The 17,743-nt window shown below is 37.9% G+C and overlaps 1 protein-coding gene across 2 annotated transcripts; it reads right to left on the bottom strand.

Moving 5' to 3' along the window:
• Window positions 1–771: 771 nt before the first annotated feature.
• Window positions 772–17,480, bottom strand: LOC129778817 (tryptophan 2,3-dioxygenase). 2 transcript variants are annotated; one of them, XM_055785932.1, is made up of 8 exons: window positions 17,223–17,480; window positions 16,389–16,543; window positions 16,195–16,328; window positions 3,540–3,899; window positions 3,228–3,477; window positions 3,072–3,165; window positions 2,850–3,011; window positions 772–862 (listed from the first exon to the last, which is right to left on the bottom strand). In XM_055785932.1, exons 1-7 carry the CDS (start codon window positions 17,249–17,251, stop codon window positions 2,852–2,854), a joined length of 1,182 nt encoding a protein of 393 aa, XP_055641907.1. In that variant the 5' UTR covers window positions 17,252–17,480; the 3' UTR covers window positions 772–862; window positions 2,850–2,851. The 2 variants fall into 2 exon arrangements, with proteins under 2 accessions (XP_055641907.1, XP_055641906.1); XM_055785931.1 differs by lacking the exon at window positions 772–862 and having other exon boundaries at window positions 2,712–3,011.
• Between the last annotated feature and the right edge of the window lie 263 nt (window positions 17,481–17,743).

Below are 17,743 nucleotides of genomic sequence, written 5' to 3' on the forward strand. Positions count from 1 at the left end.
GTCGAGTTCATATGGATACAATCTGTATGCATCTCTCTATCGCATGAACCAATGAAAAAACATATTTTTTAATTTTCATGAAAAATTATAATAAAAAAGGCCTTCAAACGGTCGCCATTCTGTCAAACAAAACATGTTTTGACTTGTCCGAGGTTCATGCGATAGTGGCATGTTCGCTGATTCAGAATCTGTTTGATTTTTTCGGTTCAGATAACCAGAAGAGCTGGAATCGTGTACGCCATGGCACGACTTTTTTGAACCCCCTCACTTCATTAGCTTGTAACTATTCTAGTTATGAATATTTTTGTTTTATTGTCAAAAGATAAAGATAGATAAACAAATAATAATAAAATGGATACTAAAATATTTATTTTTTATTTTTTGGAGCTTCATAGAACGTCCGAAAATCGTGCATCTACACTAGAATACCCCTTAAGGGACATATTAAGTAATAATGAAACAAAAGAAACCAATCTAATTAAATTTTTAAGAGAAACAGATCTTATCAGAAATTTATGAAAATCCAAACTCAGAATAATAAAATAGAAACATAAATAATATCGGAGACGAATGAATCGTATGATTTAAAGTCTCCGTTTTCAGGGCTACCGAACCTTTCATTAAGAGGGTATTCTAGTGTAGAAAAACTAATTTTGGACGTTTTTTCGAGTTCCATAAAAATAAAACAAAGAATATTTTTATCATCCATTATATCATTATTTATTCATCTATCTTTTAACAATAAAACAAAAAATTAACAGAGAAAAAATATTCATAACTAAAATAGTTAAGAGCTGATGAAGTGAGAGGGTATAAAAAAAAGTTGCGCCATGGCGTACACGATTCCAGCCCTTCTGGTTATCTGAAACAAAAAGATCGAACAGATTCTGAATCAGTAAGGATGTCCCTATCGCATGAACCTCGGACAAGTCAAAAACATCTTTTTAGACAAAATGGCAGTAAAATTTAAAAAATATTATTTTTTTTAGAGGTTCATACGATAGAGAGATGCCTGCAGATTGTATCCATATAAATTTGACATGAATCGGTTCAATAGAACTTGAGATATCGTGACCGTCAGTTTGAAAAAAAACTAGTTTCGAGAAAAATGTGTTTGAAGTTCATTGTTATGGCCACACCAGGTTAGATACCGCATCACTAAAATGGGTCGAACTCGGTAAATAATAGGATTTTCTATAAGTCCTTTCTAGGGTATATTCTTGAATGCCTAAACTACAGAAAAATGAAGGAAAAAAATTTAGATTTATTTGAAATTTCTAGACTAGAATACTGCCTTAAAGAGCTTTTTGAATTGATATCCGGAATAATGAAAAGCAAATCGATTTTGCTATTATTTGTTTGCCGGGGGAGAACTTGTGTGTGATGCTTGGTAACTTTCCAATCGATCATTAAATTGTTCCGAATTTATGCATTGATTCCGGATTAAAAGTGGCGACACATTATAAGCCGGATAGGAAGAAGAAATTGAGAGAGCTGTGATCATCAGATGAAAAATGAAGAAAGATTCGTTCAATTGCGATTGCTATAGTTGCCGCCAGTACAATTTATTTCGAATTTTCTGTAGCCGTTCTGCGAAAGAAGCCGCATAATATTATTTGTGGATTATTTTTCGGGAATGATATTTTGAAGAGCGTTGAAGATATAATTTTGCTAAGAGATACAGCAATTTACTTGAATGTTCGATAAGTTATTTAAATTGACAGCTCTGGGTGTAGTTCTAAGCCTCAACCGAAAGAGGCTTTTTAAAAAAATTACGTTTGTCAAACAAACTTTTTTTTTCAAATTATGTTCGAATTTCGTTACGGTTAAAGTCTCCGTATTCTTTGGTTATGTTCAAATCAGGCAATTTGATATATCTTCATATGAGCGAAATTTCTGATCAGACACATTTTCCATGTGCTATCGAACAATGACCGGATGACCGATTGGCCGGTTCCCCATTCGAGTATCCCCAAATCAATATGAGACCGAGCGTTGTCATACCGTAGAATCATGTTTTTGGTGCCTCTAATCGTATTGTGGAAGTCTTTCGCGCAGCGCAATCGCATCAATTTAATGCGATATAATTTCCGGTGATGGTTCCGTATGGTTTCGGCAGCTTATAATAAATAACACCGACCTAGTCCCATCAAATAATCTGGATTCCAATATCCTTGATTTTGGATTTTATGTGCTTAGAAATTGTTGCTTCTGGTCATTTGTGTGGATTATTCGCCTCATTCGCCAAAATTTGCGATCCGCGAATGTTATCTGTTTCTTAAAGTGGAAACGTATTTTAAAAATCAATATTAACCCTTTGCGGTCGTTTGTCTGCTCTCAGCCACCACAGCAAGGAATCTTACCAAATACTTTATTCAACGATGTAATTGTTAACAATTTTTTTTGAACGAATTTTAATGTCTAGTGAACTTTTTCACGAATGTATACGAAGTTTCTATGAACAATAGGTAACGGTACTCTGTATAAACAAAGTATTTTAGCGTGGAAAGCTAAGAGGATCTCTTTCAAGGGAAATCAATTCCGACCACAAAGGGTTAAACACTGTTGGAGAAGAAGCTGACTGATGAAGATTTCCAGGACTGTTCCACATCAAGCACATACAAATACAAATCTCCCGCGTGGAGCATTTAGGCATCTATTTATGAGGCATATATTGATTCGCTTATAATAACAATTCCATTGAAAAAGTGTTATACAGTGACAGGTTCATTATTTATTAGTCACTTCTTGTAATGATGACAGCGTCCATTGTATACTAAAGACTTTCAATAGCAATTTTGTTCTGATAAGTCTATCCAATTTAGAAAAAATAGAAAATCATTGTTTACTTTTAGTGTAGTGTCCCGTTGAGCTGCTTTGCGCTGTGAACAGGCGATCCCCAGGCTAGATTCAGCGCTTTTTGCATTTCATCGGTAAGAGGAGGGATGGAGCTTCGAGGAATCAAGAATGTCGATAAATTAAACAAATCAATAAACACTTTATAACGATCGCTGCAAATAGATAAAAATAAGTAAGTTTCTATGTTTATTTTCTGTCTGTTTCGATATCACCTCAGAGTAGAGCGTAGATATTGATATCCGGACGAGCCACCAGTGCCAAATTGCTGCGACCCAATCATTCTTTGTACCATGATCACGTGATTATCTGAAATTGAAGCAAAATAACATTGAGAATCATAACACCATTAGGTCGAGCAATTGTCCTACATCTCCATTTCGTTATGAGAGAATCGATATCCATCAGCAGCATAAGGATCTGGTGCGGTTGGCTGAACCTGGGCTCGTCACGGTAGAATGTTATCATGATAGCTCCTTGTAAAGCCCTGTGAGTGAATCTTCGATCGCCATGAGCAACAAGCGCATCGTGAACGCTGGCGTCGAAAATTGATTTGTAAACCTCGCGGCGTTTCTCAATATCCATCAATCTATAATTTTTTACATTTTCATGTTCTTCATTCTGTGAAAAAGAATTACATTTACTCAAACATCAATGCTAACACACGCACAGTTTATTCTTACCATAGCACTTTCTTCTTGTTCAGCCAAAAGCTTCTCAACACTTCCCTTGAATTTTCCCCAGAAGTTAAACCCATCTACTTCCAAGCCGGGGGTTCTCTCGAGCCATTTTTGAACCAATTCCGCTAGCGATGGTTCGGTTTCGGTTTCGGCAATCTTCTCCACTGCCTGTGGGTCATTCGCGAACACCTCCCAATATTTCTGGTTGTACTTGACGCGATGTTCCGTTTTCACACCCAACTTGTTTTCCAATAGTCGAAATTGTAAACTTTGAAAGCCAGAGGCCGGCGAGAGGAAGTCGCGAAAGTCCATAAAATCTAACGGCGTCATTGTTTCGAGAATAGGAACTTGATCCACCAAAAGCTGTATTGGAGTTATAAAAAAGTAGAATTGAATATCAAATTATTAGAATGATTTTTTTTAATTTTTTTTTATTTAAATCGTTTATTTTTACAGGCTCAGTTACATAGATTTAAAGGAGCCGAACTCCTTACTGTATTGTTACTAGTATATATACATTTTTCCTTAATTCTAATGTTAATAATATAGGAAACCGATTACTCGCGGTCAACTCGAGTTTAGAAGGGTGACATTTTCTTCAGGAAAAGGAGGGGATATGAGGATATGTTGACAATGATCACACTCACACTCTCAATCACACTCATCACACTCAATTCTTAAACCTATCTTATATCTAATATGTATTTACATTTCATCTTATTCTTAAGAAGGGATCCGATCTCTCACAAAGGAAAAGGAAAAGGAAAAACTAAGGGTATAAGGACAATCACACACGAAGATCGATAGCTTTAAGGAATACATAGATTTGGGACATGTAATCAAGGTCTAACCGAGCCACACGTCTCTCACCGGCATCATGGGCTGCATTCCTCGGGCCCGAAGGGTGACTACTAAATTCGATCTGGCGACAAGATACAGCTCGCACGACCAAACAACGTGCTCGATGTCGTGGTAACCTTGGCCACAAACACAAAGATTGTTGTCGGCAAGATTAATACGAAAGAGTAGCGCATCTAACGAACAGTGATTGGACATGAGTCGGGAGAAGGTGCGAATAAAGTCCCGACTCAAGTCCAGACTTTTGAACCATGGTTTGAGGCTAACCTTAGGGATAATCGTATTAGATTGATAATTATTATCATTATCATCAATCACACTATCTGGCCACTGTGGTACACGACCTTATAGATGGATAGATTAATGATTTCTGTATTGATAAAACATAATTTTCATGCTGAAATATCTTTTTTCGTGTTTGCATCTCATTTTTAGTCCTTAATTGAGTTATCCAGGATTTTTTATATACGCGGTGATCTTTCCAGACTATTCCGCATTCTTAAGCTTATGTGTATAGGCTGTAAAAGTTACATAACATAACGCAGTTCATGCCGGGTCACAAATTGGTGTGATATACACTGACCTCAAAGCAGCTTTTGATAGAGTCGATAATAAGATGCTGCTCCTAAAACTGGACGAAGCATGTAGTTTCGGATGATTTCATCAGATGGTTTCAATCCTATCTCACGAATCGACGACTATGTCATCGAATTGGATCCGAATTGGATCATCAGAATTCTTTACTCTCATATCAGGTGTCACGCAGGGAACCAATCTATTAACACTTCTTTTTCTTATTAAATGCCTTTTGTTTCTTCTTCTTCTTCTTCTTCTTCTCCTTCTTCAATGGCACTAACGTTTCTAGAGGAACTTCACCGTCTCAAAGTAGTATTACTTGCGTCATTTTTATAAGTACTTACGGAGTGTATCGAAAAGTAATCTCAAACATTCAAAAATAAAAAAAATCGAATAGGTTGTCGAAGTTTTTGGTTAAACACGTTTTATCATCTATATATTATCTATATATATATAAATGGATTTCTGTCTGTCTGACTGTCCGATTCTTATGGACTCGGAAACTACTGAACCGATCGACATGAAAATTGGTATGTAGGGGTTTTTGGGGCCGGGGAAGGTTTTCGTGATAGTTTGAGACCCCTCCCCCCTTTCTAAGGGGGGGGCTACCATACAAATGAAACACAAATTTCTGCATTACTCGAGAATTAATCAAGAAAATGAAACGAATATTGGCATGTGAAGGTTTTAGGGTGCAACAAATGTTTCTATGGTGGTTAGACACTTCACCCCCCCCCCCCCTCTCTAAGGGGGGGCGGGGGGTGTGTTGGAGCGGGGGGGACTTGTGGTGTCATACAAATGAAACACAAATTTCTGAATTATACGAGAATTAATCAAGCAAATGCAACCAAATTAGGCATCTAGAGGTTTTAGGGTGCAATAAATGAATCTATGGAGGTTAGATACACCTCCCCCCCTCTCTTAGGGAGGGCTGCCATACAAATGAAACAAAAATTTCTGCATTACTCGAGAATTAATCAAGCAAACGAAACCAAATTTGGCATGTGGAGGTTTTAGGGTGTAATAGATGTTTCTATGGTGGTTATGTTGACAATGATCACACTCACACTCTCAATCACACTCATCACACTCAATTCTTAAACCTATCTTATATCTAATATGTATTTACATTTCATCTTATTCTTAAGAAGGGATCCGATCTCTCACAAAGGAAAAGGAAAAGGAAAAACTAAGGGTATAAGGACAATCACACACGAAGATCGATAGCTTTAAGGAATACATAGATTTGGGACATGTAATCAAGGTCTAACCGAGCCAACACGTCTCTCACCGGCATCATGGGCTGCCTTCCTCGGGCCCGAAGGGTGACTACTAAATTCGATCTGGCGACAAGATACAGCTCGCACGACCAAACAACGTGCTCGATGTCGTGGTAACCTTGGCCACAAACACAAAGATTGTTGTCGGCAAGATTAATACGAAAGAGTAGCGCATCTAACGAACAGTGATTGGACATGAGTCGGGAGAAGGTGCGAATAAAGTCCCGACTCAAGTCCAGACTTTTGAACCATGGTTTGAGGCTAACCTTAGGGATAATCGTATTAGATTGATAATTATTATCATTATCATCAATCACACTATCTGGCCACTGTGGTACACGACCTTATAGATGGATAGATTAATGATTTCTGTATTGATAAAACATAATTTTCATGCTGAAATATCTTTTTTCGTGTTTGCATCTCATTTTTAGTCCTTAATTGAGTTATCCAGGATTTTTTATATACGCGGTGATCTTTCCTGACTATTCCGCATTCTTAGCTTATGTGTATAGGCTGTAAAAGTTACATAACATAACGCAGTTCATGCCGGGTCACAAATTGGTGTGATATACACTGACCTCAAAGCAGCTTTTGATAGAGTCGATAATAAGATGCTGCTCCTAAAACTGGACGAAGCATGTAGTTTCGGATGATTTCATCAGATGGTTTCAATCCTATCTCACGAATCGACGACTATGTCATCGAATTGGATCCGAATTGGATCATCAGAATTCTTTACTCTCATATCAGGTGTCACGCAGGGAACCAATCTATTAACACTTCTTTTTCTTATTAAATGCCTTTTGTTTCTTCTTCTTTTTCTTCTTCTTCTCCTTCTTCAATGGCACTAACGTTTCTAGAGGAACTTCACCGTCTCAAAGTAGTATTACTTGCGTCATTTTTATAAGTACTTACGGAGTGTATCGAAAAGTAATCTCAAACATTCAAAAATAAAAAAAATCGAATAGGTTGTCGAAGTTTTTGGTTAAACACGTTTTATCATCTATATATTATCTATATATATATAAATGGATTTCTGTCTGTCTGACTGTCCGATTCTTATGGACTCGGAAACTACTGAACCGATCGACATGAAAATTGGTATGTAGGGGTTTTTGGGGCCGGGGAAGGTTTTCGTGATAGTTTGAGACCCCTCCCCCCTTTCTAAGGGGGGGCTACCATACAAATGAAACACAAATTTCTGCATTACTCGAGAATTAATCAAGAAAATGAAACGAATATTGGCATGTGAAGGTTTTAGGGTGCAACAAATGTTTCTATGGTGGTTAGACACTTCACCCCCCCCCCCCCCTCTCTAAGGGGGGGCGGGGGGTGTGTTGGAGCGGGGGGGGACTTGTGGTATCATACAAATGAAACACAAATTTCTGAATTATACGAGAATTAATCAAGCAAATGCAACCAAATTAGGCATCTAGAGGTTTTAGGATGCAATAAATGAATCTATGGAGGTTAGATACACCTCCCCCCCTCTCTTAGGGAGGGCTGCCATACAAATGAAACAAAAATTTCTGCATTACTCGAGAATTAATCAAGCAAACGAAACCAAATTTGGCATGTGGAGGTTTTAGGGTGTAATAGATGTTTCTATGGTGGTTAGACTCTCCACTGGGCTGCCATACAAATGAAACACAAATTTCTACATTACTCTAGAATCAATCAAGCAAACGAAACCAAAATAGGTATAAGAAGGTATTAGGGCGCAATATATGTTTTCACGGTGGTTAGACTCTCCACCCACTCTCTAAGGGGGAGCTGCCATACAAATGAAAGACAAATTTCTGCATTACTCGAGAATTATTCAAGCAAATGAAACCAAATTAGACATGTGGAGGTTTTAGGGTGCAATAAATGATTCTATGGTGGTTAGATACTCCTCCCCCCTCCTCATTGCCAAGTGCAAGTGGTTGAAAATGTTGAACGAGAATTTTGTCTGAAAATAATCTGATATTATGATGATGAGTTTTGGTAGAAGTACTAGGAATTTTTTAGTAAAAGGTGAATTCAACGGGGTCGATTAGAAATTCAATCAATGAACAGTTCTGCGATTGGACTCATGAACTTGCGGTTAGTTAGAAAACGTGAATGTTTGAAAGTATTGATAACAAAAAACAAATTTTGGGCGGGATGAAATTGCCGGGTCAGCTAGTTTCTTATAATGTTGACAGAATTAAGATTGAATAATTTATGCAAATCGCTGATTTCTGTAGAATAATCACACCTTGGATTTGACACATCCCATCGAATTCTGCGGAGTGGCCGTTTGTGCACTTTCTGGACGCAGCTGGCATGTTCCGAGACACTGTATCTTCATCTTGAATTGCGCCAACGTTACCAGTGAAATATATTGAGCGGCAAGCTTTAGAATATACGTGACCACAGTGCAAGTCGGAAGAAATTTCTTTCACGAAAAATCTTCCGGCCAGAATTGGAATGGAACCTGAACCCCCGGCATGGTAATGTATGACGCTAGCCACTCGGCCACGGGAGCAAGACACTGTACTACGCTTTTTGAATATGCCATTGACAATTCCCCGGTAAAGTTCGAGTGGTCGCTGTTGTGATCATTTTGATTTCTTGTGTGGCGATATTGTTTTCCGTAAGCCACTGGAGAGAAGATTTGGAGTAATGAGCTCGCATGCTTTCTATACGCCGAGAGCAATATACTTTTCAAGCATTCGTCCAAATAAAGGGCCTGGCCGGGTAAGGCGAATTTCAAAATCCCAAAAAAATCAGTATTTTTTTCAAATTTTTATCTCGGATCTATTGAGGATGGCGTGAAATAAACGAAAAAGTACGTTTTTCACTATAGATCCTACGTCAAACCACATAGGGGTTCAAATAAACCGCCAAAATTTCTTATTTAATATCCTTTACAATATTTGCCATACAGCTAGTGATTTGGTTTAGGGGCACTTTTTACTCCCTTACCTAACCACTCTTTGGAAATATAAAAAAAAATATTTTTTGATAACGCGCAACACTGAAAAAAATCTGAAAAAAATCACACATATCTAGAAAAGCCGTAGGAACACATATAAATATGAATTAGAGTAGTACTGAATCTCTAAATTCCAAAAAAAAATTTTCCAAATTTGAATATTTTTTTTAGTACTAAAATTTTTGATGAAATTTTTTTTTGATAATTTTTCTTGATACACCGTAGTAAGATGCACATTCAGTATTTTTTTAAATTTTTATCTCGGATCTTTTGAGGATGGCGTGAAATAAACGAAAGAGTACGTTTTTCACTATAGATCCTACGTCAAACCACATAGGGGTTCAAATAAACCACCAAAATTTCTTATTTAATATCCTTTACAATATTTGCCATACAGCTAGTGATTTGGTTTGGGGGCACTTTTTACTCCCTTACCCGGCCAGGCCCTTTGAGTATTTATGGTACCTTTTGTTAGAAAAGTAGAAGATCTTAAGAGACATGTGCAAATGACTTGCCAGATTAGCACCTTTTGGCCAATTTTTTTCATCGCAGCTGTCCTACCCGTAGTCGGTACACTCTACACAACTGATTTAGTGTAAATCAGAGGTCACGGCAGCGTTGTGGAATTCTCTTTGTCACATGTATCTTCGTCCATCAAGATGCAGTGGTTGGGAATATCCAGAATACGTTCATGAAGCTTTTGAGCCCTCGTTTTAGCATGATGTTGCTCTCGCGGTTTTTTTTGTGGTACTTTCTGCTTCTTGTAGATTTACAAATCATGTCTCTTGTTAATCCTCTGGATAATTCCGATGTTGGTACCAAATATCTTGACCAAGTCACGAATAGAGGCTGGTTGATACTCACGAATATAATTCACGACTTTCAGGTCCAACTTGGGGTTACTAGAACAGAGTTTACGTCCACTTCTTGACAGATCCTCCAAGGAACACTCATTGCCAAACTTCTCAATTATTCGTTCCACACTCTCCGTACAATTTTTTGGTCCTTTTCGCGATTTGAGTGTAAGCTTCACTCTTCTTTGTACATCAAGTTTGCAAAACTTTTTTTAGTATCCAATTCGATTCGCGGTATCTTTAAAACAACTTTGCAAACGTAAACAATAAACAATGTGAATGTTGCTGTGAATTCACGTCCAGAAAATATGCACTCGTTCGTGAGTAATAACGTATCGAGTGTAAGAGATTACCTTTGGATACACTCCTTATTTGATGTGTTGTGCTACTTCTTCAAAATCTCCCAACAATCTTTATTCGATTAGCTTCTTTACTAGACGGTTAGCAATTTGCAGATGCAGAGACCGTGCGGGGTTTTCAGGCTTGTGCAAAGCGTCGGACCTCATCACGCAGGAACTGCTTACCATCATCAATTGATTCACACTACGGCTCACCGAATCTTGCGATGTTCTGCTTTCAAACTCCCACAACAGCTGCTTTGGTCAGTGATGTAAGTTCATCGATGTCGAGGTAGTTTGAGAAGGGGTCCACCGAAAACAAGGAAAGATTCTACCTAGTTCTACTTCGCTGATATCCATACCTAGTTTCTGGTAAGGACAGCTCGGAATCTGGGAGCTTTGCATTGATTATATGAGCTGTTCAAGTTCAATGAAAACTCAGCGCATACGTTACATGCTGAGTTTACCGCCGAATCTGTTCGTTCAATCCGTGGACCGATACACATTATCTCGTACCAAATGTATTGGATAAGTTCCAGAATGAGACTTATGTAGTTTCTCAATAATTTAGTGAAGAAACCTACGGGAGGTCAGGATCCTTCCATTTCTGAACGTTAGTTTTCGACCGGGATCTGAAACCTTTAATCTGTATTGAATAGTTTCAGATAGGTTTTTCTATGTTGGTCAGCCATCAATCATATACCATACGAGGGTTTGGATCCCTGTATCAATCTAGGACTCCTCTAGTCTTAATCTCCTCTACTAATTCACCAGAAATCAGAATATACTGATCAGAGTCTCCACATCGCATATATCGAAGTTCTCTTAACACGTGCTATGGTTTTTTTTTCGTGGCCGCTCCAGATAGCAAATATTGGGAGGCGATCTGGCGTAGTGGTAACATCCATACCTCTCACGCTCAAGATCACGAGTTCAATTCTCACTCCCGATATTCTTCCAAAAAAGGAAGAAAAAGTGACGAACCAGCCAAAAGTGTTGAAAATCACTACAATACAGAAAAACATATTAGATATATAGACTTTTGAGATATATGCACTCAGAGCTGTACCACCGGCTAAGAATGTAGAGTTTGAACCCACACTGCAGCTGCCGCATTGGATTACGACATTGCGTGATTACGTGTTGAAATAACGAGAATCTGGTGCATACGGTGCATACGATTAACCGCTCCATGTTTTAGAAGCGTTCTTTTGATCTTGTGTCCAAGTTCAAGGTTGATCTTTAGTGGTTAATTTCCTCGAAAATTCTGCTGCCGTCACCAAGTTTGGTAAGTAGTACGACAGATACGGTGTCATTCGCAGGAATCTTCGAAGAGCAGGTACATCCTCCGGGGTAGTCACTTCCTCCAGACACAGCTCAATCTTCTCGCTGTTGAGCTTCCCGTTGTGTTCCTTCGCCTGGATTAACATATGTCTGTTGTGGTCGTCCATCGCTCGTTGGACCGTATCACCACATCCGAATGCCAGTATATTGTCCGCCAATGGTTGAACACGTCGTATAAATTATCCTAAAAAATTGTAAGGGTTTGTTTCTAGGACATGACCGCGTTTTTGAGGTGGAACTACGGTATTATATTATTCAATCCGCTTGTTCATCACTTCGGATATCATTTTAGAAAGTATCGAAATTTTTTAAATAACTTTTTAATTATTTAATCATTCAGTTATTTTTACTACTTCAATAGTAAGAATTTTCATTTGAAATTTGAACTATTTAAAAATGTCTTGGGCTTGGTAAACTGAAATAGAAGTATATGTCTCCCTAAATGGATATCGCTACCAAAATTCGACACTGTAGATCTACGTATTAGATAGCGACATATTAGATATATAACATATAACATACTAGATATAGAAAATTTATTTTTCTTTCATAATTTTCATCTTGAAATTGTGTTCATTCTACATGAAAATCTATTATAGTTTTTGTCGCTTTTCAAACTCGTGATAGAAAGCTTAATGCTAAAAGAATTCTTCTCGCCCGAAAACAAATATCTCTGCTCGATCTGTGCTGCAGGTCCGCACTGAGAAACGACTGTCTGACAATATAAACATATCATGTATTCGGCCGCATGAAATACCTCGTGATTCTAACCGTATCGAAAATTATATTAAAATATATATTATTATATATTTCTGGCCAAATTGTACTACAGATCAAGGCCGTTGTACTTTACATCAAGTGTGACGAGAGTGGGAGGGGTTATTTCCCCTGAATTATCAATAACGTACCTAATGGCCAATCCTTGTGGAATTATCATAATTAAAATTTATTATAGGTGGCACATAAAAAAATCAAATATACAGGGTTTTCCATTTCGGGCTTCCGAAAGTATACAGCCCTGCGCTGACAACCATTTGACATAGCTGTCAACCAAAGCGTCATATCGTTAGTTGAATGTCTGCCATTTTACAATATGGATCCTTTTAGCATCGCACAACGTGTTAATTTTGTTAAATTATACTATAAAAATGATGAAAAACCGGCAAATGTTTTTCGAGCATTACGGACGGATTTTGGTCGTCATGGACGGCCTACAGAGCACACAATCGCTAATGTAGTGCGTAAATTCGAACAAACTGGATCCATAGCGGATATTGTGAAACCTGTGTATCATCGTAATGTGCGTTCGGCCGAAAATATTGATGCTGTTGCTGCCAGTGTGGAGGATGACCCGAATGTTTCGATTCCACGGCGTGCTCAGCAATTGGGCTTGTCAAACACATCATTGTGGCGAATTTTGCATTTGGACTTGCACCTACATCCATATAAAGTCCAACTGGTACAAAAATTAGAGCGTGGTGACCATGGAATGCGTACGTCGATTGGGTGAACGAACAACAGCAGCAAAATGCTGAATTTTCGCATCAAATTTTCTTCAGCGATGAGGCACATTTCGAGCTCGGTGGCTATGTGAACACCCAAAATTTCCGTATATGGGGCTCAGAAAATCCACACGTGATTGTTGAGAGGCCATTGCATCCGCCAAAAGTCACTGTTTGGTGCGCATTATGGTCTGGTGGAGTCATCGGGCCGTATTTCTTTGAAAATGAGGACGGCGAGACGGTAACTGTGAATGGTGAGCGCTATGGCCGCATGTTAACCGATTTTTTTTGCCACAAATTGAAGATATGCATACGGATGACATGTGGTTTCAGCAGGACGGCGCCACGTGCCACACAACACGACCGAACATGGTCATATTGCGAACGAAATTTGAGGGACGCATAAATCGCGTTTTGGTGATGCCAATTGGTCGTCCAGATCATGCGATTTGAACCCGCTAGACTTTTTTTTATGGGGTTATGCGAAAGACCGTTTCTATGCCGACACTCCGCAAACTCCGAGATACCGATACCGATACCGAGATACCGCCCCATATGTGCCGAAAAGTCATCGAAAATTACCTGTTCTGGATCAAGGTGTGCGAGGAAGCCCTAGGTGGACATTTGAATGATGGTGTATTTCACACATAATGGCATAAACCAAACTTTAATTTGAAATAAAAGTTTCATCGAAATTCTAATTCTAAGTGTGTTTTATTTCAATTTACTTTCGGAATTTAAAGTTGGAAAACCCTGTATCATGAATGTCCCTTGCCGGGATTTGTAAATGTGATATTTTCGACCAATTCGCGATCAAATTATATCGTTTATGGCAAATCACATCTTTTACAATAATGGCCGTCTTACCCTCGGTATGAGTCAAGCGAAAGCGCCTCAATAATTCTATGAAATGCTGGAAACATACCGTTTTCTTTATAAGCACACTTAACAGGCTTGTTTGTTTACTATTCTAACATTGGTTTCACGGGACATGTACATTAGGGTGCCAATGAAAATGGTCATCTCGAATTTAAAAAAGTTACCCCATAAAAAATGTTCATCACCTCGAAAAAACACCCTATACAAAATATCAGCTCAATCGGATTTAAGGGAGAGTGGCGTAAAGTGGTCAGAGTTTGAGTTTATTGAAATTGAAAAATCCCCCAATGGGGAAATCGGGGTTTTCGAAAAAAAAAATTGTATGCCAAATGTATTGAAATTGCATGAAACGTCGAGATCTACTGTTATCTCGAAAAAATTGTTTTGTCAAAATCGGCACTCTGGATTTTTTTTCGGAATACAAAACGAAAAGTATGGTTTAGGGTGCCAATAAAAATAGTTATCTCAATTTTTCATTAGGAACTACGAAATATTGATTTGCACGATAATATACCCTATGCAAAATATTAGCTCATTCCGACTTCATTTACTGTTGTCACAAACGTTGAAATTTGAGTTTTTTTTTTTTTTGAAAAACGAAAAATCACCGGAAATCGGAGTTTTCAACAATTTTTGTTGATGCCAAATGGGGAGCTTGGGTGATTTTTTGATTTTTAAAAAACTCAAACTTTGACCGCTTTGCGCCACTCTCCCTCAAGTCCGATTGAGCTGAAATTTGGCATAGGGTGTTTTTTCGAGGTGGTAAACATTTTGTATAGGGTAACTTTTTGAAATTTTAGGGGCGATTTTTTCCCATACATTCATTGACACCTTAATGTACATATTCACCACTAAAACACTAAATTTATAGCAAGCAAAATAATAAATAGAATCCCATCGCCATCTAAAAGAATGTTTGTGTTGTTTACCATGACGTTCCACCTATACACACGCTAAAATGTGGATACATAATTGAGCGTAATGTAATACACTAAAATCAATTATTATAATTGTCCAATAGTTGATTGTTTCAATAATCTAGAGAGTGGCCGTTTTCCCCAGGCTTCCTCTACTGTGACTTGTTCATTCGAAAATTGAGCGTCGGCTTCAAAGTCAGAGATTTAATGAACACTGTTTCCAGCCACCCCACGAAATGCAGCTATAGAAATGCTTTGTCATGTTATGATTTACCTGATAATAGTATAAGAAATGTACCAGGATTAATATCATCCGAACTGTTGAAAATAGTTCGGATAAGCATTGATTCAAATGTCAATTCAATTAAAGTATATCCAAACAGCACAGATGAGAAAATAATTCAGACTCGGAGAATTATCTTCTTACTTTCATTTACAAACTTAACGCAATTGATTTCGCATCAAAAATCTTAAAATTATGGGAGTTTAATATTGACCTTCCCATGTAACAAATCATAATGTAAACAATATTGCTCAATAGAAACAAATTTGTTTATTTCATTTTGTTTACTATTGACGTTTCACGTTTCTTTGTTTTTAAGAGGCTTTAAACTTTGCAGTTCATTCGCCTCCAAACTACTATTGACAGAAATACAGAAAAGACGATGATTCGAATTACTCTTTAAAAATAAAGTCTTAGTTGAGGGTTTGATTAGCTCGATTTACAATGCTTCATAGATCATTACAATGTATCCGTTACTACTTGAACTCATAATTCAACTCCCAGCTCTACAAAGTAACAGAAAAGAAAAAATGGAAATGATCAACCGGAAAGATCTACATCGGTTAACGAGCGACAATTCCACATGCTTTCATGGTCGCAGTGCACACGCAATATGTTGTCGGGTCGGTAAGCTCTAATGTTACAATATGCTTTCAAGGAAGGAAGCCGTAGAACCGCGATGCGTTCATTTTCATTGATGTGCGGTTTTATCCTATTGAAACTGTAACATTATCCAGATTGTATGTGTTTCTTTTCTACGAATGAGAAACCACTAAATATCGGGGAACAAGTAACGTTTTTCTCTTCCACTATCGGAGATTCAAAGATTCCGACGATATTGTACTTCGAAACATGCCGCACTTACCTTAAGAATTAATACAACTCGATTGAGACGTTTCAGAATCTCCAAAGTTCGTGATTCCTCCATGTGTTCGGTATTGAAAAGAAGACGGATAGAGTCCAGCTCGAATATGATTTGCTTAAACCATAGCTCATAGGCTGCAATGAGGATAATACCATAACATCGGCACTGACTGAGTTTATGAAAACACCACTCACCCTGATGTGTAACAATGAACAAATGTTCGTCATGAACGGGTTTGTTACTCTCAACTGACAGCATTCGTTGTGCATTCAATACTTTATCGAGCATAAGATATTCCCCATAGAGCATACCTGCTTCAGCACCCAAACGCTGTCCGCCCTGCGCATCCCTGCAAAGATCGTGGGGAATTGTCGTTACAAAACACAATGAAGGATGTGAAACTTTATTTCCGGTAAGCGTTGTAAAGATCTGAATTTTGAAACATGATCAAATTACCATAATAATACCGTTCGAAGCAAACATGATTGATGATGTATTTCACATTTACTCAATCGCGCAATTCCTCTGATTAGAAATTCAATAAATTCACATCAAACGTTTCCTAATCTACGCTACAAACGAGAATAACTTCAAAAGACTTTTCCCGAAATATGTTTGGAAATAGCGACTACTGTTTGTAACCACGCTTGTTAACCCCTTATCACGGACATGATTAATTGAATTCGTTCTATGAGACCAAAAAAATAATCACTTTGGATTCTTCTCGTGCCGAAATGGCATTTAAAACTATGAACAATATACCATTTACCGGTCCCTGAATTTTATATTAGAAGAAACAACAGATATAAAAAAAAAGAACAAAGGAAAAAATAACTTTCGATTACCATTTTGTATGCATATAAAGTATAGACGAATTCAACCACATGTAATCAATGTTTTTGTTCAAACGTGTATTCAATTATTTTGAAATCCTACTGGATGATAACGACGACTTCTCTTATTGAAAACTCAATCAGCTTGCGTATGAGAACTGAACAGTGTATAAACATGGTGTGGTTTCTACTTACGCATTAAAATTACCCACAGGACAACTCATCTCAACAAACTATCCGAAAATTAACTTGTTCTGTGAAAATCAAACACTTATGTGCGGATTCACGCGCGGCCTCCTAAAAACACGAACCGTTCACGATGACGACGGAAAGCCGACTGAAGAAAATTTAATCCTTCGACTGAGACGAAACGCAACTAGCACATGATAAGAGGGAAGGTCAAAACCAGCTATTCCGTCCGGTTCCCCGTCTGCTTTGAGACTTCTGCCGAGTGGAGGCACGTCCCGATCGGAAGTACTGACGTGAACAAACGATGAAGCTCAGGATCGCTGGGGGTTGGAAGAAATTACGAGGAGTAGTGAGAATTATCAGGTATTGTTCATGAGTGTTATAAACCTTACCAGCGCTTCCATCATAACATATGTTCTGTAGTCGTTGCATACATATGAACGAAAATCGCAATTGATTGATTAGTGGTATGAGCACATAATTGTTGATGAATAGCTTCAAGCGTTTTTACGGTTTTTACGTAGGAC

This window comes from Toxorhynchites rutilus, chromosome 3 (assembly GCF_029784135.1).
Source record: "Toxorhynchites rutilus septentrionalis strain SRP chromosome 3, ASM2978413v1, whole genome shotgun sequence".
In the NCBI taxonomy this organism is placed as follows: Eukaryota; Metazoa; Arthropoda; class Insecta; order Diptera; family Culicidae; genus Toxorhynchites; species Toxorhynchites rutilus.

Coding starts and splice junctions, on each gene's coding strand:
- LOC129778817 (XM_055785932.1), bottom strand. CDS start 17,251: ATGAGTTGTCCTGTGGGTAATTTTAATGC. Junction 3,900..16,194: donor GAGTTGTATTAATTCTTAAG/GTAAGTGCGGCA, acceptor ACTCCAATACAG/CTTTTGGTGGATCAAGTTCC. Junction 3,166..3,227: donor TCTCATAACGAAATGGAGAT/GTAGGACAATTG, acceptor CTTCAATTTCAG/ATAATCACGTGATCATGGTA.